Source organism: Apiospora marii (assembly GCF_038362585.1).
Source record: "Apiospora marii strain CBS 49790 chromosome Unknown utg000009l_segment0_segment0, whole genome shotgun sequence".
NCBI classification, from domain to species: domain Eukaryota; kingdom Fungi; phylum Ascomycota; class Sordariomycetes; order Amphisphaeriales; family Apiosporaceae; genus Apiospora; species Apiospora marii.
The window spans coordinates 2,142,840-2,167,944 of NW_027117381.1; the positions used below are offsets into that span (position 1 = coordinate 2,142,840).

The 25,105-nt window shown below is 53.0% G+C and overlaps 6 protein-coding genes across 6 annotated transcripts; 4 read left to right on the forward strand and 2 right to left on the reverse strand.

The window, feature by feature from the left end:
- Positions 1–980: 980 nt before the first annotated feature.
- Positions 981–5,110, forward strand: PG985_012211 (PAP/25A-associated-like protein; the record flags this gene model as incomplete). Its single annotated transcript, XM_066831978.1, has 4 exons — positions 981–2,160; positions 2,212–2,283; positions 2,347–2,565; positions 2,622–5,110. 4 exons carry the CDS (start codon positions 981–983, stop codon positions 5,108–5,110), a joined length of 3,960 nt encoding a protein of 1,319 aa, XP_066680028.1.
- Positions 5,111–6,325: 1,215 nt separating this feature from the next.
- Positions 6,326–9,298, forward strand: PG985_012212 (uncharacterized protein; the record flags this gene model as incomplete). Its single annotated transcript, XM_066831979.1, has 2 exons — positions 6,326–6,359; positions 6,489–9,298. The coding sequence occupies 2 exons, from the start codon at positions 6,326–6,328 to the stop codon at positions 9,296–9,298; spliced, it is 2,844 nt and encodes a 947-aa protein (XP_066680029.1).
- A 1,637-nt stretch (positions 9,299–10,935) lies between these two features.
- PG985_012213 (uncharacterized protein) lies at positions 10,936–12,721 on the reverse strand (the record flags this gene model as incomplete). The annotated part of the gene is made up of 2 exons (XM_066831980.1): positions 10,936–12,619; positions 12,678–12,721. 2 exons carry the CDS (start codon positions 12,719–12,721, stop codon positions 10,936–10,938), a joined length of 1,728 nt encoding a protein of 575 aa, XP_066680030.1.
- A 4,831-nt stretch (positions 12,722–17,552) lies between these two features.
- PG985_012214 (uncharacterized protein) lies at positions 17,553–18,086 on the forward strand (the record flags this gene model as incomplete). The annotated part of the gene is made up of 1 exon (XM_066831981.1): positions 17,553–18,086. One exon carries the CDS (start codon positions 17,553–17,555, stop codon positions 18,084–18,086), a length of 534 nt encoding a protein of 177 aa, XP_066680031.1.
- Positions 18,087–20,567: 2,481 nt separating this feature from the next.
- PG985_012215 (uncharacterized protein) lies at positions 20,568–22,082 on the forward strand (the record flags this gene model as incomplete). The annotated part of the gene is made up of 2 exons (XM_066831982.1): positions 20,568–21,908; positions 22,014–22,082. 2 exons carry the CDS (start codon positions 20,568–20,570, stop codon positions 22,080–22,082), a joined length of 1,410 nt encoding a protein of 469 aa, XP_066680032.1.
- A 397-nt stretch (positions 22,083–22,479) lies between these two features.
- Positions 22,480–24,957, reverse strand: PG985_012216 (uncharacterized protein; the record flags this gene model as incomplete). The annotated part of the gene is made up of 1 exon (XM_066831983.1): positions 22,480–24,957. The coding sequence occupies one exon, from the start codon at positions 24,955–24,957 to the stop codon at positions 22,480–22,482; it is 2,478 nt and encodes an 825-aa protein (XP_066680033.1).
- Positions 24,958–25,105: the final 148 nt, after the last annotated feature.

Below are 25,105 nucleotides of genomic sequence, written 5' to 3' on the forward strand. Positions count from 1 at the left end.
GAGAACGGCGGACGGCTCGAACAGCGGAACACATAGCATCTTTCTTCCCACCATCAATTTGCCCCGGGCTCCAGGCGCCTCGCGACAACCCACCCCTATAGAGCATACCACTCTCACACTCTCCCACCCACAATCCACGCCCCAGCACATACACACGTCGATTCGTGTTGTTTGTTCCAATCGTTGTTCCTTCCTTCTTTGCACCACGTATTTCAACCCTTCGCGTAGCACCATTTGCTGCCCATTCACTTCTCTCCTTGACAGGCTTTGCTAGGATGCGATAGAAGGAAGCGGCGTGCATACTACCATTCGGCCGTGTTCCTCGACTTGACAGTCGGACGGCACCCCTTTGCGAGCGCTCTTGTAGCAACCTCGGTAGACGAGCGAACGATTCGAAACGTACTTATGTCCTTAGCTCTCCTCTTTTCTTAGCGACCGATACACTTGCATTCCCACGCGTATATCGATACCCTTCCTCTCGGCGACGAAATCATAGCTGCAAACCCCCCGCAGGAATTGTGGAATAGTTCCGAAAAGAGGCACAGGAAAGCTGAGCAATAGAGTGAAGTAGGAGCAGAGCAAGCGCGCTTTGGTTCCTGACGACCCCGAGGCGAAGAGCGTCCAGTGTATTTGGTCATTGATCCCGAAGCGAGTGCCGATCCTCCGATAACTGGGCTTTTGGACTGATCCATACACTCGTTCGAACTCCATAGTCTAGGGCTACTGTTGCTGGTACCTACAGCACCATTGGCTTTGGACCACCAGCAATCGCCGCTGAATTCGGCCGATCTCATCACGGGAGTCTACTTGGCCTTGCCTTGCATTCACTCATCTTGACAGCGGCTCGGCGATTTCTAAAACAGTCGTTCACCAGGGGCACAAGTCGAATCACTCGGCTCGCCGCGCTTTTTCCCTCCCTGCCTTAACGCCGATTGTCTTTCAGCTACAAAGGCTTTAATTTAGCCAGTGACCAACTTTTCATGGACGCCAGGCCAACCACGGCAGACTCGAAACATCATTATCCCCCAAAACTACTTTGGAGTCGCTCAACGTCCAGTCCTGTTGTCCCGAGACTACACTCTGTTCTCTCGCCGACACCCCCTGCCTCGGCGACGCCACTGAGCCCCGCAGCGTCGAGCAAGTCTCCTCACGGCGGCCAGCCGCATATCGACTTGATCCCAATCCTTTTCCCACAACAGTCCTCGCTGTACCAAGCCCAGCTTCTGCAGTACAACAAACTCATTGCGCCTAGCAGGGGTAGAGGAGGAGGAGCAGGAGGCCTACAAACGCCTCCGTTGCCGCCCATTCTGTCGACACCCACCATCCACATCGGAGGTCATCGATCTCGTTCGACGTCCAAGGTGCCGTCGAATAAGGACAAGGATTCTACACGCTCGAAACCGGGCTCGCAGACTTGCCATGGGAATAGAGGCGTGCAGAATTCTACCAACAAAGCCGGTTGCGCTGTTATAACAGGGAAGGAACCTTCTGCTTCCCTTTCCATCCCTTCACCCTCCAACAAGATGCCGCAAAAACCGCAGGCACGGACAACTGCGGCACCGTCGGCACCAGCGCCAGTGGCCTCCAATCCGAACCAAAATCAAAAGAAGCAGAATAACCTGCCTGCGCGCCCAACCGCCGCCTCGACGTCCCCCGCAACGCTCGCAAGTATAGCGCCACCAACGCACTCGAATTCGGTGCCCTCGACGCCCCATCAGCACGCGCGAAAATTCTCCTTCGAATCGCGGGAGCCATCGCCGACAGCCAATCATGGTCATTCGCCGCGCTCGGCGTATTCAGAAACCAACGGTAACCTACCCTCACTAAGGCCTTTACCTCCTCGCAGTGGAGGATGCCAATACGAGACTATACCGGAGCGCTCTCGGCGACGAATGCCGTACAGTATAGGGAGCGACCGACTAGACCGATCAGATCTATCCAAGGTCCAAAGCAAATTGAGCGAAGACGTCGAAAAGAAACTCAGCACAGACATTGAAGAGCTTTACGATCGGTTAAAACCGACGGAGGGAGTCGAAGTGAAGCGAGGAAAGCTGATTCAGAAGCTCGAGAAACTCCTGAATGACACATGGCCGGGTCATGATATACGTGTCCGTCTTTTTGGATCATCGGGCAACCTGCTGTGTTCAGATGATTCTGATGGTAGGTTATAGGATGTTGCCTACAAGATAATCTTGTGCTAACTAGGCTTAGTGGACATATGTATCACAACCCCCTGGAAAGAGCTCGAGGGTGTCTGCATGCTTGCAGACCTCTTAGCTAAACGTATGTTGGAAACGCTCTTCCTTGTAACTTGACGTCATCTTGGCTTGTGCTAATTCCTTCCAGATGGGTTCAAGAAGGTGGTTTGCGTGTCTTCTGCGAAGGTGCCCATTGTGAAGGCATGGGATCCTGAGTTCCAACTTGCTTGCGACATGAATGTCAACAACACGCTCGCGCTCGAGAACACTCGCATGATCCGGACGTATATCGACATCGATGACCGGGTGAGGCCCCTGGCGATGATCATCAAGTATTGGACACGGCGGAGAGTGATGAATGATGCTGGTAAGTGGACACTTCTGGCGACCAAGTGATAAAACGGGTGCTAATAGATATTGCAGCATTTGGTGGCACACTCAGCTCGTACACGTGGATATGTATGATCATCGCGTTTCTACAGCTGCGCAAACCCCCAGTGGTTCCCGCCCTTCACCAGCAACTTCAATATAGGCTTCCGAAGAAGGAAGGAGAGCCAAGTCCTTTCGCCGACGACGTTGAAAAACTGCGTGGCATTGGTGCCAAGAACAAGTCGACATTGGGTGAATTGCTGTTCCAGTTCTTTCGATTTTATGCTCACGAGTTCGACTACGGCGAGCATGCCCTGAGTGTCCGATCCGGAAAGCTGATGAGGAAGACCGAGAAGAAGCACTGGCACCTGGCCATCAACAACCAGCTGTGTGTGGAGGAGCCGTTCAACACAATGCGCAACCTTGGCAACACGGCCGACGACACATCGTTTCGTGGCATCCATCTCGAAATACGCCGCGCTTTTGATTTGGTCGCAGAAGGGAAATTGGGTGAGTGCTGTGAACAGTTCGAGTTCCCGAAAGAAGAGGAGCGGATATTTCAGAAGCCCGTCTCCGCACCCCGGCCTGCGCTGCTTAGAAGTGCGTCGCAGCAAAACAACCGGGGAGGACGAGGCGGCAACGGCAGGGGCGGGAGGCAACAGGGCCAGTACCGAAACAACAACCACGGAAACAACCGCAGAGCATCATCGAGCACAGCATTTGATAACGGTGCAAATCAGATGTATTTCCCGGGTTATCAGTTTGTCGCGCCGCAAGATGGGATGGGATACATGTCACAAGATGCACTGGCACAGACATTGTCAGCTTTGCAGCAACAGGAAAACAACCTTCGTTTTCTGCAATACACTCAGAACCAAGCTTTCGCGCAACAACAGGCCTTGGCACATGCGCAGAGGATGCAGGGAGGAAACGCCTCACAGCCCCAGACGTCAACTGAGAGGTCACGAACAAACTCGATCGAGAATCCACCTCTGACGGCTCCGCTGCGCCCGGAGATGTACTACTGGCCATGGCAAGGACAACAGTTCTACGCACACCCAGGCTTCACTACCTATCCATCATCGCCATCCAACGGCCAAAGCACCGAGCCCCGCCGCAGCCCTCATAGAACGGTCGCCGCAAGCGAGACTGGGGCAACGGCCTCTGGAAGCTCATTGCGATCTCAGTCTCAGCCGGCGTCGCGGTCATTATCGGTCGCGCAGCCTATACCGGGTGTGCCGGGAGTTCAGCCTGCTGTGAACGGAGGGACACCAGTTGGTGCTGTTCCTTCGCGGCACGCCAAGGCACGACCCATCCCCAGCTTTATACCAGATGAAACGACTGATGCTGATGCAAACCGAACACCAACTACCACGCATGCCTCGCCCGCGGATGATAAAAGCTACGGTTACTACCTCGATCCTAATGGCTCTACCAGGGGGCCAGTGGCCGTGACAAACGGAATGCCCGCTTTCGGGGACCTTGGTCCTCAGGGGTCCAATTCAGGTCGGAGGCGACTTTCGTCAGACCAGTTTCCGCACAATATCTTTGACAGGATACAGAAACGGACGTCGCGTTCTCCATCTCCATTGGGTCACGGTAGAGCCTATTCCGTGGGGACCAGCCCAACACCGCTAGTTGCGTCGACGTTCCCTGCAACGGCCAACAAACCAGTTCCAGATGGGCAACCGATAGTTGTTAATGGGTCAGGGTATAACCCGACAGCCTCTACGCCGAAACGTGAGCAGGCAGTACCGGCAGGAATGCCTCAAGCAGACGGATCTTTCGAAACCCCGCAGCAGGCGACCCAACCCCGAGCAAATGGCATCCCATTACAAGCACAGGCGCCACTAACCCAACCCCTGGCACCCTCTTACACAACTCCTCCGAATCCAGAGCGCCCCCTCGTCGTTAACGGTTCTTCATCAGCTTCGCAACCGCCCAATTACGTGCAGTCAGCCCCCCGATTTACGAATGACATAGTGACGATGACATCTGATGGAACACTCGGTGTCGCCGCCTACTCGCCAGAATACACAGGTCCCGTCATGGATCCCTCGGCTCCTTTCCCCAGGTTTAATCCACGCGGTCCACCAAGCCAGCTTATTGCGCAGCTTGATCTGGCCACTGGAGAAAAGACGCCGACCACGGACTTGCAGCACCTGTCACCTGTTTACGAGACGGTGACGCCTTCGCCCACCTTGACCCGTCGGTTTGACTTGCCTCTACACCAAGCACCAGTTCATACAAATGCCCCGGTTCAAAGTCAAGATGCCAAGCCGGAGACGAAGGCTAAACCAAAGCCTCGGGCCGACGTGGCGCCTTCCAAGGCCGAAGCTGCACACTCAACGAACCCCAGGATTAACGGTCTTGCGCGGGAGAACGGACACGCCAAAGGGGGCAAAGGAGAGCACGAAAACGGCAGTGGTTGGCAGAAAATCCCAAAGGGTCGGAAAAAGGCCGCCGAAGGGAAGAGCAAGCAGGAGCTGTACCCGCAAAGTGAACAGCCACCAAAGAACGATCTCGAGAGAAAAGGGGGCTGAGGCATTGGCTGTGGTCCGCCTGTGAATGCCCTTGAACCTCCAACACAGCCCTCCATTCTTGGATATACGACATATTTGGCATGTTCATTTGATCATGGCATACACGGTCCATCTTAAAGCGCCTTGAAGATATTGGATGGCGCTTTACAGTCCAGGTTACTTAAATCAATGGCCCAAAGATACCTTGAACAAGGATATGACGAAGGGTCGAAGACACGTCCTGGAAACAAAGCCCCTGGTCGTGTCGGCGATGGTCGGCTCAGAACGACAGACGTGACAATGACTTGGCTGATTTGACCAGCCGTGCAATCATGGAAGGGGCGGAGAAGTGGCATGCGAGCCTTAATATGGCATTTTTCACGTCAAGCAAACCTATTCGGTACTTGGTGCCAGTTACGGAGACTGATGAATTTCGGATGTCAGCTGACTTGGTTTGACGTGAAGGCGTGATTCTGAATTACGGATCTTGGAGGCAACAGGGGGTTTATAAGCAACGAAGGGAGCACGGAGTTGTAGGGCTTATATATTATATTATTGTATGATTTTGAAGAAGGTGGCTGAGATATCCCGACAGAGAGAGAACGACAGAAACGAGTCGTCTATGGGAGGCGACGAAAAAGCATGCAGCGAATGGAGCGCAACGATATGGTCATGGCCTCAGGTTCTTTATCCTAGGCAAGTCAGCATGCGGCCGCTGGTTTTAGCAAAAAGTTCCCTAAAATAGACGGACTTATAGAAGGCGTAGGTATGGAACAAAAAGCAAAAGCAAGAACAAAAGGCAAAAAAAAAAATTTACCAAAAAAAATACCAAAACAAAACAGCCCTGTATATACAGCAACCGGTGATAACCTAGACTGAATGAATGAAGCGCTTTGTAGTCGTAATATGATTTAATAGCAGCCCCTCGGGTTTCTCTTGGTTACCAACTGCCAACCCATTGACAGATGACGGCCACCTGGCGATTTCAGTAGACAGAGTGCTGGGTCATCTTAGGTATGCATACTTACCTAGGTACGCAACTTGACCTTCCCAGCCATCAATCAGCAGGCAGCCAGGCCAGACAGAGGCCAAGTATCTGTCGCCATCCCCTTCATTTGCAGTAAACTGGAGTAGGATACAGTTGAAAAGTGACGACGCATATAACTTCTCCCCATCTTTTCTTTTGCTTGATATATTTAGAAAGAGTCATAGCGACAGAGTGATACTGAAACCACCATGTCATGGTCGTCTTCGCTGAGTTCGAACGCGGGTCCTAACATAAGACTCAGGACTCGGGATCGCACGAAACCCTCGGTAGAGAAATGGCAAGTTGGGTTTGTCAATAATACTATTCATTTCGTGGGTGTTCTCTCATTTACCTCTTCTTCTATATCTTAAGCCCCGACGCCCATCCCTTGGGCTCAGGCGTCTTTCCCTTTCGTGGCCCCCATTGACACTTTTGTGGCCGAGCAGGCATCATCATCATCATCACCTGAAAGCCAATCCGGCTCTGATAATGACCAATTGGTCATTCGTCCTGATGTCACAGCTTTTGCAGCCCCCTCGACTAGCTGTAGCCAACTACTCAGTTGCACACGGCGCCTGAACTCAACTCTCAATGCCCATCATACTGTAGACGCCGCTTCCCAAGCTTACAACACCCTGGGCGAGACGCCACGGCTTCTGTGCGAGGCTCTTTTGAAACCTCCCTCGGAAGTGCCCATATTAGGCCCTCTTTCTGACCTTGCGGGATTGGAAAACAGCTTCAACAGCCTGAGCCTGGACCTGTCTGATCATGGCGGGCAGTCCAAGGGTAAAAACCTGGCTCGGCACAACGAACAGGGGAATGCATCTGCCTACTTCCCCGAGAAGTATTTGGAAGCTATGCGCGGTTGGAAGACGTGTCTACGGGATCTGCACGACCGGCTCCAAGCTTCGCTATTAAGCACTTACTCGACATACGAGGAAGAAGTTACAAGCTCTATGGCTGAACAATTGTTCAATAGCGATGTGTTCCGTGCCGAAGCCGTCCAGAGAATGAAGCAGGCAAAATCCCCGTCGTCTCGATCGACGCGCGGAGACGACGGCCTACCCACCTTCGAAACCCGCTTCTGCACCTATGAGAGCGTCAGGCAAGACCTGGCCTACGTTCACTCCCTGCTTCAACTAGGTGAGTCTGGCATATCTCTGGGCAGGGCCACACAAGACATTACCATATCGGAGAGGGGCGACGCCGTGCTGGAGTTTGCCAATAATGAATCCGATAGTCACCCTGTCCTACGGTTCAGAGTCTTGTCGCATATGTTGTCGGAGACCTCGCCCCTTTTCGCACGCATCTTCGAGTCTGTTGTTGGTGGTGATGACTCAGGTGATGTGCTCAAGGAGGGTTTTGTTCCGGGCTTGCCCCAAAGCCCTGTCGAGTACACCTGGTGTGATGGCGCTCAAACAAAGCTCTATCGAATGCCTCAGCTCGAACTGAACGCACACGGGTCGTTTGAGCTCTTGCTGCATGCGGCCCATCTACACAACCAGTCGATCCCTCGGGAAATCGAGTTTGAGACCTTTGTCGCCCTGGCCAAGGCTTGCATGCGCTACCAGTGCACATCCCCCGTTGAGATGTTTGTGGAATACCGCTGGCTACCCCAGTGGATGCACAAGGCCATCGACGACATGCCGGACGGGCTGCTCCTGATCAGCTACGCGTTTGGGCTCCGTCGCCTGTTCACGCGCATGTCCAAGACGGCTATTCTCAACGTCGTCGACGAGGACGATCTGCAAGCGAAGCCCTGGCCGCAGAAGATGAAGGACAGGATCTGGGCCGTCCGCAGGGCCAAAATGGATCAGGTATTCACTTGCTGTAGTAGTGCTTTGCAGGAATACCTGCGCGGCCCAACGACGCCTTCCGGCACAGGTGATGGCAGTGATGATGGAGGTTATGACAAGATCCCAGCTATGGGTGTAGGAGTGGTGCCCTCGTCGAAACCGCGGTGTCCCAAGGGCAATCAATGGTGCGACGCCATGAACCTGGGTTGGCTCATGCTGGTATTTGCCCAGCAACAAATACTGCCGCACATCATGCAATCGCCTGCTGTTGCCCACCTGCCACCACCTCCCGGGCGCAGTCTGAACCAGATCTTTGATAGTCTACGAGCCATCGTCAGCACGCCGCAGGGACATGGCGGCGTATGCGAGTACGCACCCGTCTTCCGCAGCGCAATAAACGACATCTACAACAGCGTGCAAGGCCTGACTCTTTTCGAAGTCAACGGTCAGCATGGCTGGGCCCTGAGTCGGCACAAGATCGACCTGCCCCAAATCACATTCACGGCGACGAAGATTGCGTCCCCACCGGCTGCCGCCGCTGCCGCCGCCACTTTTGCTCCCACGACAGCGGCGGAGGCGCGGGAGACGGCGATGGCGAAGGTGGCATTCCGGATCATGGAGTATGTTGATGATCCGCGGGACCTTCGTAGCGTCGCCATGGTTTCCAAGGCGTTCTACGCGGCATACTACGCAAACGCAGGTGATCTCTCCCAGCGTATGGCTGCTGCCGGATCGAAAGACGTCATGGCGCCGGCACTGTCCAACAGCCACGAGGAGAGGGCGCTCATGAATCACGAGACGGGGATAACCAACAACGACCTTCCTAAGAATCTGGCTGTGTTTGAGGCTGATGACGGTTTCAGGAGAGACCAGCAAAAGGTCCTCGTTATCGATGACGGGGATGAGGAGGATGCCGACGACAACAGCACGACCGGAGATCATGACCACTTCTTTACGCTTCCACCTTCAGACGTCCACGATGATGACCGGCAGCAGCAGCGCACGACCAAAGTGTTGCGCGCGGAATCCGAACGGTTACTGTGGGCCGCCCAGGACAATAACGCAGATCACAACCCTCCTGGACCCGCCGTTTCGCTTTACCCCACGAAGCTTCTTGACTCGGCAACGACTGTGAGTGGCAGTACAGGTAACAGCAGCGACGGAAGAGCACCACAGATTGGCCAGGTATGGAAGCCGCGAAACGAGGAAGGGACCGAGAAGTTCCTGGCGAGCGAAGTGGCCTTGCACTTTGCCGCCGTTACTGCTGCTGCTGCTGTCGCTGTCCCGATCGAAGTGGCACCGCCGGTGGAAGACAAGAACCTAGTCGTCATGGAGGACAAGAACTTGCGGGAGCAGAGGGACCGCAAGGTTGGCATATTGTTTTAATCGCCCGTTTGGATTCACCGACTTACGAATATCATTTCCGTTTGATGGCGCAGGCGCCTATTTGGGGAGAGGCATAGGCGAGGTGTGTGTGGAGGTACAATTCCTATTATATACCCGTATACCCTTATGACTTACTGTATTATACATTTGTACCAAGTGTATTGAATCATGACCAATAGATATTAGCCATACACCACGTGCTATATATAATATGCATATGCATATATAGTAATGCAGGGGGCATGACCATGGGCGAGACTGGTCACAGGTTGCAACATCCGTGTGACTATGTAACAAGGCAATCTTTGACTGCTGGTATATGCACCTGAATATACATATATCTATATCTACATATCTATAATGCACGTAAGACTATGTTGCACACATGAAACGAGTGGGTACGATTGGCTCGCCGTCGTCATGATGCCTGTCTGCTACCCGTGCGCACACCAGCAAACCAGCGCGAGCTAAACAAACACGACCAAAGAACGGCCGGCGATGGTTCGGTGCGGGTTTTCGCGTCGATCCTCCGGCTGTCATGTCCGATAGGACAAGGGGGGGCTCGTGCACGCTTTTTTTTTTGTCTGTCTCTTTTTCTCTTTCGCTTTTTTTGGCCCTTCCCTCTCTTTGCCTCTCTTTGGTTATTCATCGCCCCGTGTCCTCTCCCTTGCGCCTCATGAATTCTCCGACGCTGCCCTTCTAATGTTATATACGTGTAATCGCTTACGTACAGCTCGGAATAACCTGGTGACCGGATTTGTGCCTGGGAGACGGAGAATACAGTCCGTCGCCCGTCCACGGGGAGACGAAGAGGAAGGGGAAAAAGGGTCGTCGGTTGTGTTTGTGCTGTGGAGCTGTGGGGGGTCGGCTACGAATGACTACTAATGATAGTAAAGGAGGAGCCAACGACCACCACACCCCCCAGCTCATAACGCGATGGATGGGACATGGCCACTGGCCAAGGAATGTCGTCTTCTTTAACGGTCTTATTAGGGCCAAAAGCCTTGGAAATTCTGTCCTACGGGAAATTTACCTGGGTCGGGACCATGTTTGACTTCGGCTGTCGGCTGGTCGTCATTGGCAATTGCGGCAAGTGCCGTCAGTAATAGTCTTTGATGAGTTTCAGTGCGGGTACCGCGTCAGGTGGTGCGATGGACTGACTCCTCTTCAATGGATCAAGGCACACAGTAGTACATGTAGGCAGGGAGGCAAAATGATAGATAGGAGTTTGGAATGTTGCATTCTTCGTCTCCATGGGTGAGTGGGAGCTATATCTATATAATATATGCATCTGTAGCATTAAATCCATAAAGTAATGATCCTCGGGAAGGTTGAGGTATCCACCAACTCGCTAATTCGTTGACAAAAAAGACATTTCCCTCTAGGCGGGACCAACAGTAAAAGGGAAATAGGTATCAAGATGCAGCCGCTTTGTAGCGTATAACCGAAGAGAGATGTATGTGACCAACCCAATCAACACCGAAATGCATGTCCCTCCCTGGCATTCGAATCTTCCGTATGTACGGCCGTTAGTATTGTGACGATATGAAAAGATATTAAATATAAAATAAGATGAGGGGAGGCCGTTGTCTAGCCTTCAGGGGGCCCAATCATTCAAGCATAATGTGGGGGTTCTTCTAGATGAACCCAGTGCCGAAATCGTCGCCCACAATGGCCGGGTTTCGTAAGCCGTAGAGCGGTGCAGTTTTAGGGGGTGATTCCGTCCGTAAGCTCGTAGTGATCGTGATTTCCGTCGTCTTGACCGGCGTGCCGGGCCTCGCGTTGGCCCCGGTCCACGGTCGGCTGAAAGATGGGATGCCGAATGGCGAATCGGAACGAGCATCCGGTAGCTGAGGAGGCCTCTGCGACGCACTGCCCGACGATAGCGGCCAGTTCCTGTGTGGAGCGTCTTCTGCCAGCGCAGACCAATCCGGAAGATCACACTCGTATTCGGACACCTCGCTAGGCTGGCGAGGTAGCTTGGCCGAGGGCAGCGCTGGTCGTGGGCTGGCAAGGGGCCCGCTGAGGGGAATCACCGGGCTTTCTGGTGACTGGGGTGGCGACTCGTAAACGGAGCTGCTGTAGGAAGCCCGCACAGCCGAGTGGGTATATTGGTGACGGCTTTGGCGGTGGAAGTCTTTGCTATTTGACCTCGATGATCGAGTCAGAGCGGTGATGGCAGCAGACACTGGCGGTCCAGTTGCTCGTCCGGGATACACACGGGGCTGCGTCAGACCAAATGTAGGACTATGCGGTGCTACCTCGAAAGACTGATGCGGCAAATCAAGATTGAGTGCTGCCGGTCGTCGATTCGTCTGCCTAGACTCATAACCACCCGATGTCTTGGGACGCTGAGGCGGCAATGAGCCATCAGTCATTGCGGGGCTCTCAACCTTCATCTTGAGACTGCGCTGCCTTGACGCCCCAACCGTCGCCCTATCCCGTTTCGCGTGAACATTCTGGATTACAGGCTCGGCCCAAGTACCCGCCGACGAGCGTGAAGCATCATCACTGGTACGAGATATTGAGAGAGGAGGTGATGGGAGTGAATTAGACCCAAAGGCACCTGGAAATACTGGTCGGGCCTCGTTGGCTTTTGTGGCATTCCTGTTGGAGGCTGGACTCGGTGGCCGCTCATCTCCTGCACTGGTTTCAGCGAATTTTTCGATGCTGAAGCAGGAGTCCAATTCCTGTGTCGTTCTGATATTCCGGTTGATGGACCGAGGCGGGGAAGGGGGGTTCCTCCTCAAGGGGCTCCGGGCAGGCAGGGCCGGTGCTGTAGGTAACGGCGGGGCGGCAAGGGTCTCTCTCTTTGCCAATGGTGACGGACGAAGTCCTTGAGTGGGCTGGACAATGGCCGAAGCAGACGAGTCGCGCCTGCCAAAATGGATATCCAGAGGGTTCACCCAGGCCTTTTGTCTCGCCGATTTAACTGATGAAACGCTTGGCCTCCGTGACCCTGACCCAAGTGCCGGGGGAGCTGCCAGGTCCGCAAAAGAGCCGTTCCATGGTGAGTTGAAGCCGGCCGTCGGTTTGGAGAAGGGTGCATATGAAGTGGCCGGACGTGATCCCAGATCGTGGTAGGCAAGGGTGGCAAGGTTATGAGGCTCATTTGTATAAACAGACTTCTGGCCAGCAGACTTTTTCCGTCTATGGAGTGAGTAGGACGAACCAGGCCGCACATTTGTTGAGTATATGCTCGCCTCGTATGTCCCAGGGCGCGTCAAATCATTCCCAAAGAATTGGTCGTTATCCAGTGTGCTCTGGTCGATCTTCTTTCTGGACTGTGAGTCGCGGTGGTCGTTGTTCTGACCAGATTTCCTGGAAGATGTTAGTCAGAATCGAAGTGAGCAAGCATCAGTAGCATTGGAGATCGCACTTTTTCTTATCGCCACCGAGCTTCAGCCCAAAGAACGAGACCATGATAGCTGAAATGGGGCAAAGGACGATGACCAGGTTATAGGCGTGCACGTCGACAGTACAGGCCTTGATTAAGCATTAAATGAGTGTTTTTGTAGGAAGGGCGAGTGAGCAAGTCGGTCAGCTGTCTCCTCTCCGAAGGCCAGCCTCTTTGGATTGGATAGTAAAGAGTAAAAAAAGATCTGGGGGCGGGACGGAGAATTCAAGAAGCAAAAACCAGAATGGAAAATGGATCTCGAATCGCGACTAGGTCGGTTGAGGAGAGGGCAGGCAAGGGTCCGATGTTGATACTAGAGAACCATGTCGATCGTAATTGCGGTCCCCCAACCCAACGTCATAAGCAGTAGAGGCTTATAATAGCATCCAGATATCCCCTTCCCCTGATATGGGAATCCTGGGCTCGTTTCAGAGGTTCAGGTGAAGGATTGGCCACTTGGGAAGAGAGATGTGACAGCTGGTTTTGGTTGGCCACACGGCTTGGTGATCTGCAAGTCGCGGCAGGTTGTCGAGAGATGGTAATTCGGAGTGAGGTCCGCGCCGAACCAATGTTAAATACGAACGACCAGGGTGAGATATCGAAATGGTCGGGCCTAACAACGGCTCTGGAGGAAGCTGGAGTCTTGGCCTCCCTTGGTCGTCTCTTCCTGTATCCTACGCTTTGGTGAAGGATGAAAAGGCCTATGGCAGGTATAAGAAAAAAAGCAGTCTTTGGGTGGTCGAGTGCGCCAAACAGCAACCTCGCTCTTCCTAACTCGACAACCGGGCGGATCGGCAGGGCATAAACACAGACGGCAAAGAGAGTGTGGTCATAAACCCTTGATGCGCGACGATGCTACATTAATAGAGCACGCGCCCATTTGGACTGAAGGTATCCCGGGAGATTGGCAGGCTCAATGCGGCATCGTGTGGCTAGCGCAACGAACTACCGCCTGAGCGGCGCAGCCGACAAAGAAGGAAAAATACGCTGTGGGACTGGCCAAGCAGACTTGCGATGTCAAAAAGATGGAGAGAATGCAACCGTGCTGCTGGGTTTTCTCTTCGCCCCCCTCTTTTTCTGCTTCTTCACCTACAGTAGGTACTTACCTACCTGCCTAGTAACCTGGCTGGCTTGGAAGATGCATGGCTGAGTAGATTTGGAAGGTTTTGCTTCTTCCTCGTTTTCTTCCTTCTTCTGTTGTTGTTTATTGACCCCCAGCCATGGACAAGATGGCTGGCGGAGAACCCCCGCCGACCAACAGTGTGTATATTTCCGGGGCAGAAAGACATCAGCTGCCATTGAGGCTGACAGTGCGCTGACAGGCCCGGTAGATAATAGGGGGTTATATAGGGCAAGGGTGAAGAGATAAAATGCATGGGTGGCAGCCGGAGAGGGGTTGGTGACCGGAGAGGTTGCCAGAGCCACCCTGCCAGAGCAAGTGGTGGTGGAAGATAGCAGTGTCAAGGACATGGACTCCAACCTGAAGGGGCATGGCATGTGACCAGTCAGGTCGGTTGCTTGCCGAGCCAAAACAGCCCCCACTCGTTTGTTACTGCACCTCTTCTTAGCTCAACCAGAGTGTCTCCCGTTCCTGTGATTTTGCTTCCTGCTCAGACTCGTCACTCAACCAAAAGTCCAAAGTTCCTGTTCAGCAACCCCCCGGCACCCAGCGCCGTTGCTGGTGCTGACGCGATTAGTCTGTACTTAAGAGAGGGGTCCCCCAAATTAGCAAAAGGACAGAGTTCTGGGGCGGCTGTCCAAGCTTCTAGATCCAATTGTCGTAATCATAAAATTAGGAACAATTTTGGACAGCAGCCAGCAGCTGCATGCCCTCCTACAAGCCACAGGGACACAGGCAGCAGGCTCAGCACGTACAGGCGCTTTGCTGGCGTTCCCTGTTACCCCCGGTATCCCTGCGTCTCCAGCGGCTGACTGGCTGGTAAAACTTCCTTTTCTCCTAACCACCTGCATGGAAAATCGAAATCAAAGACACCACCTACCCCACTATCGTGCATCAAATATCTTCTGGAAGGAAATTTGGAAGCAAAAAAGGAAAGACGAAAACCAAGCCGAGATGATTCATGATCTCATGCTGCATGTCGCTGTGCCACGCTGCCGTTTCTTTTCACCGCCTATCAGCCTGATCAAGGCCTTACCGTACCTGCCTGCAGCAACTCCAGCTGAGACAGCACTGCCGAAGCTGGCCTAGGCGTGTAGGGCCAATCCCACGCTATCGACCGCATGAACTGCTTTTTTAAAGGTATTGATTACGCTGCTTGTTTATTACTGCCTAGACTATGCTCGGGTGATCCGCGCCCGGGGCGATTGATTAACTAGATGTCTGCATCGGGCTTGGTAGAGGTCAAGGCAAGACATTGCATGGACGATACAGGCTAAGATCTCAGGCACGCCCCAAGCTAGCGACTAGCTAATCCGCCTTCGTACCTAATGTAGATAGCCCGCGTCCAAAAAAGACCCTGATTGCTGGCGCGCGCGGGGTAGTAGCGTTCGCTCTTGTACCGTATCCGGCTACGTGGACTGGTGGCAATCGTCATTGCTTTGCTTTTCGCTTGTTATTACTACGATCCATCCCGCCCAGCAACGATCAGCCTGTATTTTTGTTGATTTCCAAGCTGCCTTGTGTTAAAACGGATGCCAATCCGCCCGCTTGTTGCCAACACCGGTAGCTTTCAGCTTCTGACGCCGACGCGCTAGGATGCCCAACGATCACGATCATGGATTTTGCTCACGGTCATGCTATCACGGTCCAAGTTGGATCGCTCGGTGTTTTCTTTCTTGCATATGATGTGTGCGCAATGTCTATCGTCGTGTCATAATAGTTTCGCAAGGTGGAAGCTTCAGCTAGACTCTTGCATTGGCCATCCTGTAAAGCCGAAAGCCATGCCCGCAATCCCCAGCTCCGCAGGGCAGTAAGATCTGGCATTGTACTCACTCCGCATAGAAAGATACCATAGTGAAGCCAGTCTGTCGAGACGAGGCATTTACAGTCAATACGCATCATGAGGAACCGGCCGACCTGTCTCAGGCATATGCTGAAGGCAGCGCTTGGAGTTGCCTTGGCCCTTCAAAAGCTCTACCCTCTAGATCTTGGACACATAGCACAAATCATAGCAATCTAGACCACAGCCAGAAACAATATGGGATTGGATATCTTTGAGTAGCAATACTGATTCTGCTGGGTGATGGAAGCCCTTTCGGAGTCAATCGTGGGGTGCTCGAAGAAATACACACGATACGGTAGATGTTCTCGCATCATTCATCAAAGGCTGCCTGCATCTTTATTAGTAAGCAATACTATTCTCACGTGCTTTCTAACGTTTCAATATTTCTTTGGATCTCCCATTCCAACATACGGGTGCTCCCTGAGTCTACGAGTTTGGTAAGGGGTACGCTGCTTACTTTCCACCAGCCTCTGTGCTCCACGGCTACGTTGACGGTCTCGGTGCTTGGCCAAGTGTAGTTGGATACCCAGTAAACATGATGTTGAGCGGAAGTGCCTGCATGGCTTCAATCTGCTCCTATCTCCCCCGAAGTGATCAATGTCTTGATGTCCAGACTGACGGGGATATGGGACTACTCGGCACACAAAGAATCTATTCTTGGAATCAATGTTCATGATAATGGTCCTTTCAGATAGTTCCTAGTGATAATATGAACACATGTCATAGCCCACCTAATATTTTATACAACAAAGCTTTCTTCCATGAGCTTCCATTTCAATAGGAGAAATAGATTGATGCTTTGAATTTGACTCGAGTACTTAGATACCCAGCAGATGGCACTCATTTTATGTTCAATCTTATCCAGCCAGTCATTTTTTCGGTTCTCCTATCTATGCTTTTATCAATTTTGGTAGGAAATAGTTACTATCTCAAGTGTTAGATAGAAGTGAGTCTGTGCCGTTGTTTCATATCGTGGGCCAAGGAATATTGTCCAGTGGGGGAAACGCAAGAGCCGCAAACTCATGTGCCGATGAAATCAATCTATATCTGATATCAAAATAATCACCTGCTGCAATCAAGGTATAAGAAAGTATCCATCAGAAGACAGGGAGTCCAAAAACTTATTCAATACAGGATGATATGGAAGCTTTTGTTGAGTTGCTGGTTCTCACGAGCAGCGCCGACGTCCTGAACTACTACTCAGACAGACAGCATTCCCGGAGATATCGTGGAGTTGTATGAAGCTGTATTAGAAATTGGTTATCCTTGCTGGAAAAAAAAAATACAAAAACGCAGAAGTGTCACCAACATGACACATATTCCAACAAGTAGAAAGGGCAATGGAAATATTTGATGCCAACATGACGGAAATTGCAAGTCCCTAGAGCAGGAATCTAGAGAAGTGAGCACTGTCGGGCCGCATACAACGAAAGTTGTATCCTTGCTCTCGCCAGTTTATAAACAATGCTTGCCAAGTACGATGAACAAGGGAGTCAAGTGGAAAGGGAAGACATTATCTTGAATGCTGGTGTGCCAAAAGTCGTGTGTCGCCAGAGTGACAATCAAATCACCTTTTCACTCACCTGATAAGAGGTGCACACAACAATCACTGCAGGACGCTCTATTGAACAGTGAATTAGGCGTGTGACCTGCCCAAGTGAAGTTTTAGGCAGGGCAATCAACGCTCAACCAGCAACCACAAAACATCCTCCCCCCAGACACCATCCATCATTCATATTTTTGTTCTTGGGCATACCATTTCCACTCCAGACAAAACACAATCCTCACAACTCCCATCACCCAACACTCGGCATCGCTTTGCCTCAAACCACACGCATCTTGCATAACACCCAAACACCCAACACCAATCACTTCACCTACACCATCAACCAATATGCCTCCCAAGAAGAACGCAGAGAATGGTGACGCCAGCACTGCTGGCATCTCGGGTGTGAACTGGAAGCTCGTCGACGCCGTCTTCAAGTTCTGCCCTGCCGGCGCCAAGCCCAACATCGACTGGAACGCGCTGGCCCTCACCACCGGCCACAAGAATGGCAAGTCCGCCCGCGACAGCTTCCGTTCCGCCTGTGAGAAGTTCGGCTGGTTCAAGGCCGCCGAGGGCGATAACTCCGCTGGCGCTTCCGCCCCCGCCTCTGCTGCTAGATCCGCCAAGACCACCAGTGCCCGCAAGAAGAAGGCCGCCCCCAAGGACATCGATGACGATGCTTCTGACGACGAGGTCGAGACGCCCACCAAGAAGCGCAAGGGCAGCAACGCCACCAACGGTCTCGAGACTCCCATGAAGAAGACCAAGCTCAACAACGGCGAGGCCAACGGTGAGGTCAACGATGAGGTCAAGGAAGAGGTCAAGGAGGAGACCACCGAGACCATGGATGTTGCCAAGGATGAGCATGATGGTGAGATCTGAGGATCTCACTTGCCACCAAGGACATTGGAATGGGGTTGGTTAATTCTATTTCCTGGCACAATTTGATATTGAACGATGTCTCTCAGCTTAAGACGCTGGAGTATTTACAGTCAAGTGGTTGGATGGTGTCCCATAGACGGGCTTAACTCAACGGGAGACGACATATTCTGGGGTTTGACTTAATGAGGTACCACTTGATCTGATGATTTCTTGCCTCACTCACATGAAACTCGCCACACTTGTTCCAGCTTCATATGTGATTACTTTGCTCCTTCATTTCTCTTGTTGCCTAGTCAGGTTCATGCAGTGAACCAAACAAATACCTGCCGTGAATCGAGAGCAAAGAAAATGGTTGACGTACCCCCAAAAGCTCTGGCTCTGTAGAGATGCCCTTGCTTTCTAGCATCCAATAGCCACGCATTATTATTTCTATTCGTTGCCATTGCCGAATAGAGGCGTCCAGTAGCCAAATGTGCCAAGACAGGCGTGGGCTACGTCAATCGACATTGTTCTACTTACTTCTGAGATCTTTGAAGCCAAAAGAAAACAATACAAATGCAATTCAATGTAGAAAATTGGCAAAAAGAGAAACTCATGATTCGGCTGGGGCTCGATCCCAGGACCTTCAGTGTGTTAGACTGACGTGATAACCAACTACACCACCAAACCAGTGATTATTTGTTGAGGATCGGCGACGAATGGGAACCTATATTATAGACTGAAGCGCTCTGGAATGTTTTGCGCAAAACTGGAACTAAGCCAACCGTCCGTTGTTGGTGGTATGGTCGGCGTCGGGTTCGCGGTTTGTATGAGAATGTGCTTGCTGTAGATTATCATCGTGGTGGGCGACGCTCTCGACCTCGGCGTCCACTGAATCACTGCACCACTCAGCCAGTGGATATGCGCCGTCAGAGCATATGATGGCAACCTCAACTTTTGTGCCGTAATATCGAGAAATAATAGCAATGCGGCAACTGGTAGAGTCGTGGGACGGGTTTTGTAGAATGCGAGTGTCCAACGTATGAGGGATGGGATCAATGGATGTCGGGATTGGGAAACAGGTAGGTCCAGGCCCCGCCTGCCAAAGTGACGTATGTACTCTACATAGGTACCCTCTTTACTCGGCACAACAAAAGCAAATGCCAACAGCCAATTCATGCAGCACTTCTCGTGCCTGAAATTCAGGGACGTAACAGTGTGCCATGGCAAATACCACGTCGGCCTGGCTTCGTAGCAATATTCTCCACCTCGGTCCCCTGGGCCTCCGTTTTGGCCTGTTTTCCCACGAACAGGCGTTTCTTAGTCCCCAAACCCCGATCGCCAATCTCGGAGCCCCGCGCTCCAGGCCTGATCTGGACTATCTTGTGGCCATGAAGCATTCGGATGTCGAACGACATGCCCTCCGCTCCGGTCACCATGATCATCAGAGGAGCCATAGCCTTCTGGGATGTCTCAATTCTGGTAGCGACCCAAATTCTCCGCCGCCCTACGCAAGGCCCTACTGGTTTATACGAGTTCTGTCGTGGGAACTATGCCATTGGTGCGCGTGGACATGGAGATCCAGTTCGTGTCCTGTGCTTGCAATGCACCTCTTTAAGTCCCGAGGCTAGGTAGCATTGGCCTGTAGCCATGAGGAATATGCCAGTTCGCCCTGCATACCATGCCCCAACTATGCCCCAACAAGTAATGCGTTTGCCCATCTCTGGCTATACCCACCAATAAACACAGAGCCCAGGCCTGCCCCCGCGGGGACCGACAGTAATAAGGAAACATTGAATAAACATTCGATTATATGCGAGTATGTAAGGAACCCAGCCCCCGTCGTTGTTGACGGCATGGGACTTGACTTGAGTATCTGCGCTCGAGTTGTTCCATGATGGTCTCCCACAAGACCGTAATCGTACTGGCGGCCAGCTTCGCCCAAGCCGTTTTTGCTGCAGCGCCCCTGTACGGCCAATGTAAGCCAACACCAGGCGCCAAATACCGTCGAGTTCGGCAAGACCAAGTATTGACATCTATCAAGGTGGCGGTAGCGGTTGGGGAGGCGACACCACTTGCGTGTCGGGATCTTGCTGCCAGGTTTCCAATGAATGGTAAGTATAGGGAAACGACATCGAGCCTCGTTCGCACCTTGAGTCGACAGGAGCATGTGTTGATCTGATGTCTTCTAGGTACTCGCAATGCCTTCCATGCAGCGGTGGTGGCGGTGGTGGTAACCCTGCGCCATCTCCATCTACGACTGCCGGAGGAGGGGCTACTACGTCAACTGTGAGGACACCAGCTGCCACCGGATCCTTCAACAACCCGGTTCTATGGGATGACCTTGCTGATCTAGAGTAAGTCAATGTTCGCAATGTTGCAGTGCCAGGACGTTATCCTCTAGTAAAAGAGGTGGGACTCTACATGAGATGTTGAGTTGCAAATCTAACAGAGCACAGCATTTCCCGTGTGGGCGATGCATTCTACTACTCGGCATCGACCATGGCTTACTCACCAGGGGCTCCCATTCTTCGTTCCTACGATCTCGTTAACTGGGAGTACGTTGGTCACTCTGTGCCCAAACTGGACTGGGGCTCCAAGTACGACTTGGCGGGCAACACTCGCGCCTACGTCAAGGGCATATGGGCCTCGACTATGAGATACCGGCCCAGCAACAAGAAATGGTACTGGATCGGCTGCATCGAGTTCGGAAAGACTTACGTCTATACCGCCCCGGACGTCACCGGGCCGTGGTCGCTTGCGGGTACCATGAACACCTGCCTCTACGATGTCGGCCTGTTTATCGATGACGATGACTCCATGTATGTGGCTTACGGCAACACGCTACTCCGGGTCGCCAAGTTGGCCTCCGATGGCCTGTCCATTACCAGCGACCAGCAGATCTACGATGGCAACAGCGGTGGCCAGTCTACCCTTGAAGGAAGCCGCATGTACAAGCGCAACGGGCAGTACTACGTTTTAGTGACACACCCCGCCAACCAGGAGTGGACGTTGAAGTCGAGCAAGCCCCAAAGCGGTTACAGCATCAAAGTCCTCGCCAACGCAGTCCGACCTCCTGTCAGCGGCGGCGGCAACCCCCATCAAGGTGGACTGGTCGACACTCCCAACGGCGACTGGTACTACATGGCCTTCGAGGATGCATACCCTGGAGGCCGTATCCCCGTCCTGGCTCCCGTGACATGGGGCTCGGACGGCTTCCCATCTCTGGTCACATCGAACGGTGCCTGGGGTACGAGCTACCCGATACCACTGCCCGCCAAACCTGTCGCCTCGTCCATCGGGACCGACTCGTTCAACGGCACCGCCCTCGGCGCGCCATGGGAGTGGAACCACAACCCGGACACGAACCGCTACAGCGTCAACAACGGGCTCATCCTGCGCACCGCGACCGTGACCAACGACCTGTACCAGGCCCGCAACACGCTGACGCGGCGCATCCGTGGCCCCGTCTCGACGGCCACCATCGTCCTCGACACGGCCAACATGGCCGACGGCGACCGCGCGGGGCTCTCCCTCTTCCGCGACCAGACGGGCTGGGTCGGCGTCCGCAACGACGGCGGCACCTTCACCGTCGCCATGGTCAACGGCATCAACCTCGACAGCAACTGGAACACGGCTAGCACGGGCACCACCTCGGCCACCGCCGCCGCCGTCAAGGGCAAGATCTGGCTGCGCGGCACTGTCGACATCCGCCCCGGCGGCACCCGCGTCGGGCAGTTCAGCTACAGCACCGACGGCACCTCGTTCAAGCAGCTCGGTAGCGGGCTCACCCTGAACAACAACTGGACCTACTTCATCGGCTACCGATGGGCCATCTTCAACGTGAGTAATTCTAATTCTCTTCTTGTTCTCTGATAGGACTCCCTTTCGTCTTTTCATTGGCCCCGATGAAATCGACCGACTAACTGACTGGGTCTTGTTATATAGTACGCTACCAAGGCATTGGGCGGCTCTGTGAGCGTGGCTTCGTTCACGCAGACTGTTGCTAATGCTTGATTGGGATATGTTCTGGGTGGCACCGGGATATCGCTTCTGCAAATCGGACATAGTTTTAATTCTACGCTCGTCCATCTAGCGAACCATGTAGATGAGATATTTTGGTAGATGAATGCACATATATGTGTTGTGGTCTGAGCCCAAGATCCAGAGCAATCCAATGCGATTTGCCAAGTTTTGCGAAGCTGAAGGGCACGGAACGCATCATAAAATCAAAACATTGGACTTCTGATGACTGCTGGGTTAATCATTCTCATTAAGCCAACTAGGGCATATCATCACTAAAACCAAATCATTGGCAATTTCAGGGGGGTATCTACTCGTCACATGCGCCATTCCCATAACCGCTGAGTCCTCATCGCTTACTCCCTCCCACCTGCTCAAACACATTCATCTATCAATCAATGACCTTGAGCATCTCATAGGCCTTGTGGCCGATTGCTCTCTTCAAGGTGGTCATGGGGTCCATCTTCTGCTTCTTGCTTGGGCGTTTGGCCTCGACAACCTCGATTCCGTCCTCGTCGGTGGTGGTCTCGGGCACAGGTTCTTCCTCCTCTTCAGCGTCGTCAAACGAACCGTTATCCAGGAACACCTTGAGCATGCCCTGGGAGTACCCGCTCACGATCGCGGTACCCTCCTGGTCCGCCGTGACCGGCTTGGGCGCAGTGGGATCGCCCAATTCGTCGGGTTCGTCCCATCCACCATGATAGCCGGCGCGACCTCCGGCTAGGTTCCAAAATACCAGCTCAGGCATCTCGTACCCAGCATCCGAGAACTTCTTCTTGATCCGCTCATACGACGTGCCCCAGCAAGGACTGTCAGTACTGCGGGTGCCACGATAGTAATCATAGCCACTCTCGGCTTGGTTGAACTGCATGTCACTGAAGACAAAAATTCGTTTTACCATATCCTCTGGCTTCAGGTTGTTGCGTAGGGCCATGGGCAGGACGAGGTCCTCGAACACTGCCACGAAGTTGGTACTTCCTCCCCAAGGCGCTCTAGACATGTCTGCATATTTCTCACGCAGAGTCTTAGTCAAGTCTACCTGCTCCACGGTGGGACTCTCAGAGAATGTGATAAAGGTCCCACCGAATGGGGGCGCTGTAACTTCGGCCAACAGCAGGGAGAGACCAATGGAACTGTCCATTGGACATGTTCGGTCGGCGAAAACTGGACTCGACATGGAGCCAGAGACATCACAAACAGCCATACTGGACTCGAGGTTTCCCGAGTCCTTGATACGCTGCACCAAGCTTTTCCACTGGCCATCGACGACTTTGCCATTGAGTTCAGCCATCTTAGCCTCGACAGCTTCCTTGACACTCTTACCGGAGGCGCGAGTAGTGTGGCCGCTCTCACGTACTGCTTTGATCAGGGTAGAAGGCAGCAGGGTCGCCCCACTGATCTTGGCCTTCCCTTCTGCTACCTTGTTGATGTACGTCTCGAAATGCTCCGTATCCTTTTCGGCAAAGATCCCAGCGTAGTTGTTCATCGCAATCGATGGCACGCGATCGTATTTGATCTTGTCCAGTGTCTTGGCACTGAGGTGACGCTCGACGATATCAAGGTGGCCGCGGAGAGCAGAAATATCCTTGCGGTAGGCCTCTCGAGCATGGCGGAGGCAAATTTCGCGGCCCATCCCTTGCAAGATATGTTCGGGGTGCATCAGCTCCGCGATGGTAGAGACGATAAAGGTATGTTTGTCGTGGAATCGATCATGGGAAGGCGCCCATTTTGCACACAAGGAGATGCGTCTTTTCGCTTTGGCATCATCGCCACGAAGCAAAGCCAAGTCAGACTTCAATTGTTCGGAAAACAGTCGGGCAATGGCCATGTGCAGAGCTCGATGGACTGGTTTCTCGTTGAAGGAGGCAGTGGCACGTTCATGACGCTCATGTCGAACTTCATGTCGCTTCGTTTTGGCCTCGGCTGCATCTACATGCTTCTTCCGGCCTTGTTCATGCTTTTCCCGTGTAACGTTCAGGATATCCTTGGGATTGGCCAGGACAGTCAGCTGCTCATTCACAGACAGAGCAAGGATATTCAACAGGTCTTTCCAGTAGCCGTGGGAGACGCCATTCTTGACATCGAAGGCCGAGGCGTCTTGGTCATCTTTGCCGTGCTCAGGCTCCACCATGACAACGTCATCGCCCTCCCCTTCTGGCTTCTCGACCTTCTTCATGATTACAGGTCGACTTAGCCAGCGTAGGTTGGCAACCAGGGTAGAGGGATGATATTGAGCCAACCAACCCGCACAACGGTAGAACGTGGTTCGCGAAGCCTTTCCGAGATGTATCGATCGGGCGTTGTAAATGATCTTGAGTGTCATCAGAGGATCTTTCTGCCATGACATGTTGAGCAACTCGTACAGACGAGGGCCAGAGATGACTTCTTCCAGCTCCGCGAATAGGTCAAGAAGGGGTTCCTTGGTGGAGCGGAATGCTATATCGTTGTTCTCGGTGCGCATGAGGTTTTCGCTGTCTGCTTGCTCCTGTAGCTGTAGCTGCTCCTGCTGCTTTCTGGTGTCTGCCTCATGGGACAGGAGGCCCTTCATGAAGGGTTGAGTAGGTGCCTCATCTCCATCTGGCTTCGTCACGGTAGCATTAGCTGGACCATCGTCAAGGCTCAAGCTCTCGGTGGCACCCCGCAGCTCTGCAGTGATTGATGGTGGAGTTAGGAGGGTGAAAGACTCAGACTCGGTCTCCTTCTTGTCTGCAGGCTTTGCAGGGGCAGAATGACTGATCTGTTGTCCCAAGTCTCTCTCAAGGAAGCCATTGAATTTCGTATCAGAAAGAGTCAAAGCAGGATGAGAGGGGAAGGTGATGGGGAATGTGTATTGGAGGAACCAAGCCTCCTTCTGCGGCTCGGATTCCATGGTCTGTAGGTCGCTGGGATGACCGGCAACCTGAAATGATAGTCGGACAGCGGAAGCAAGATATGGCTTCGGATGTGAGAGATATCTTGGCCAGATCTGCCTGTACGCACGTAACCAGAGTGAGCGAGCTACTGGACTTATCAGGCGG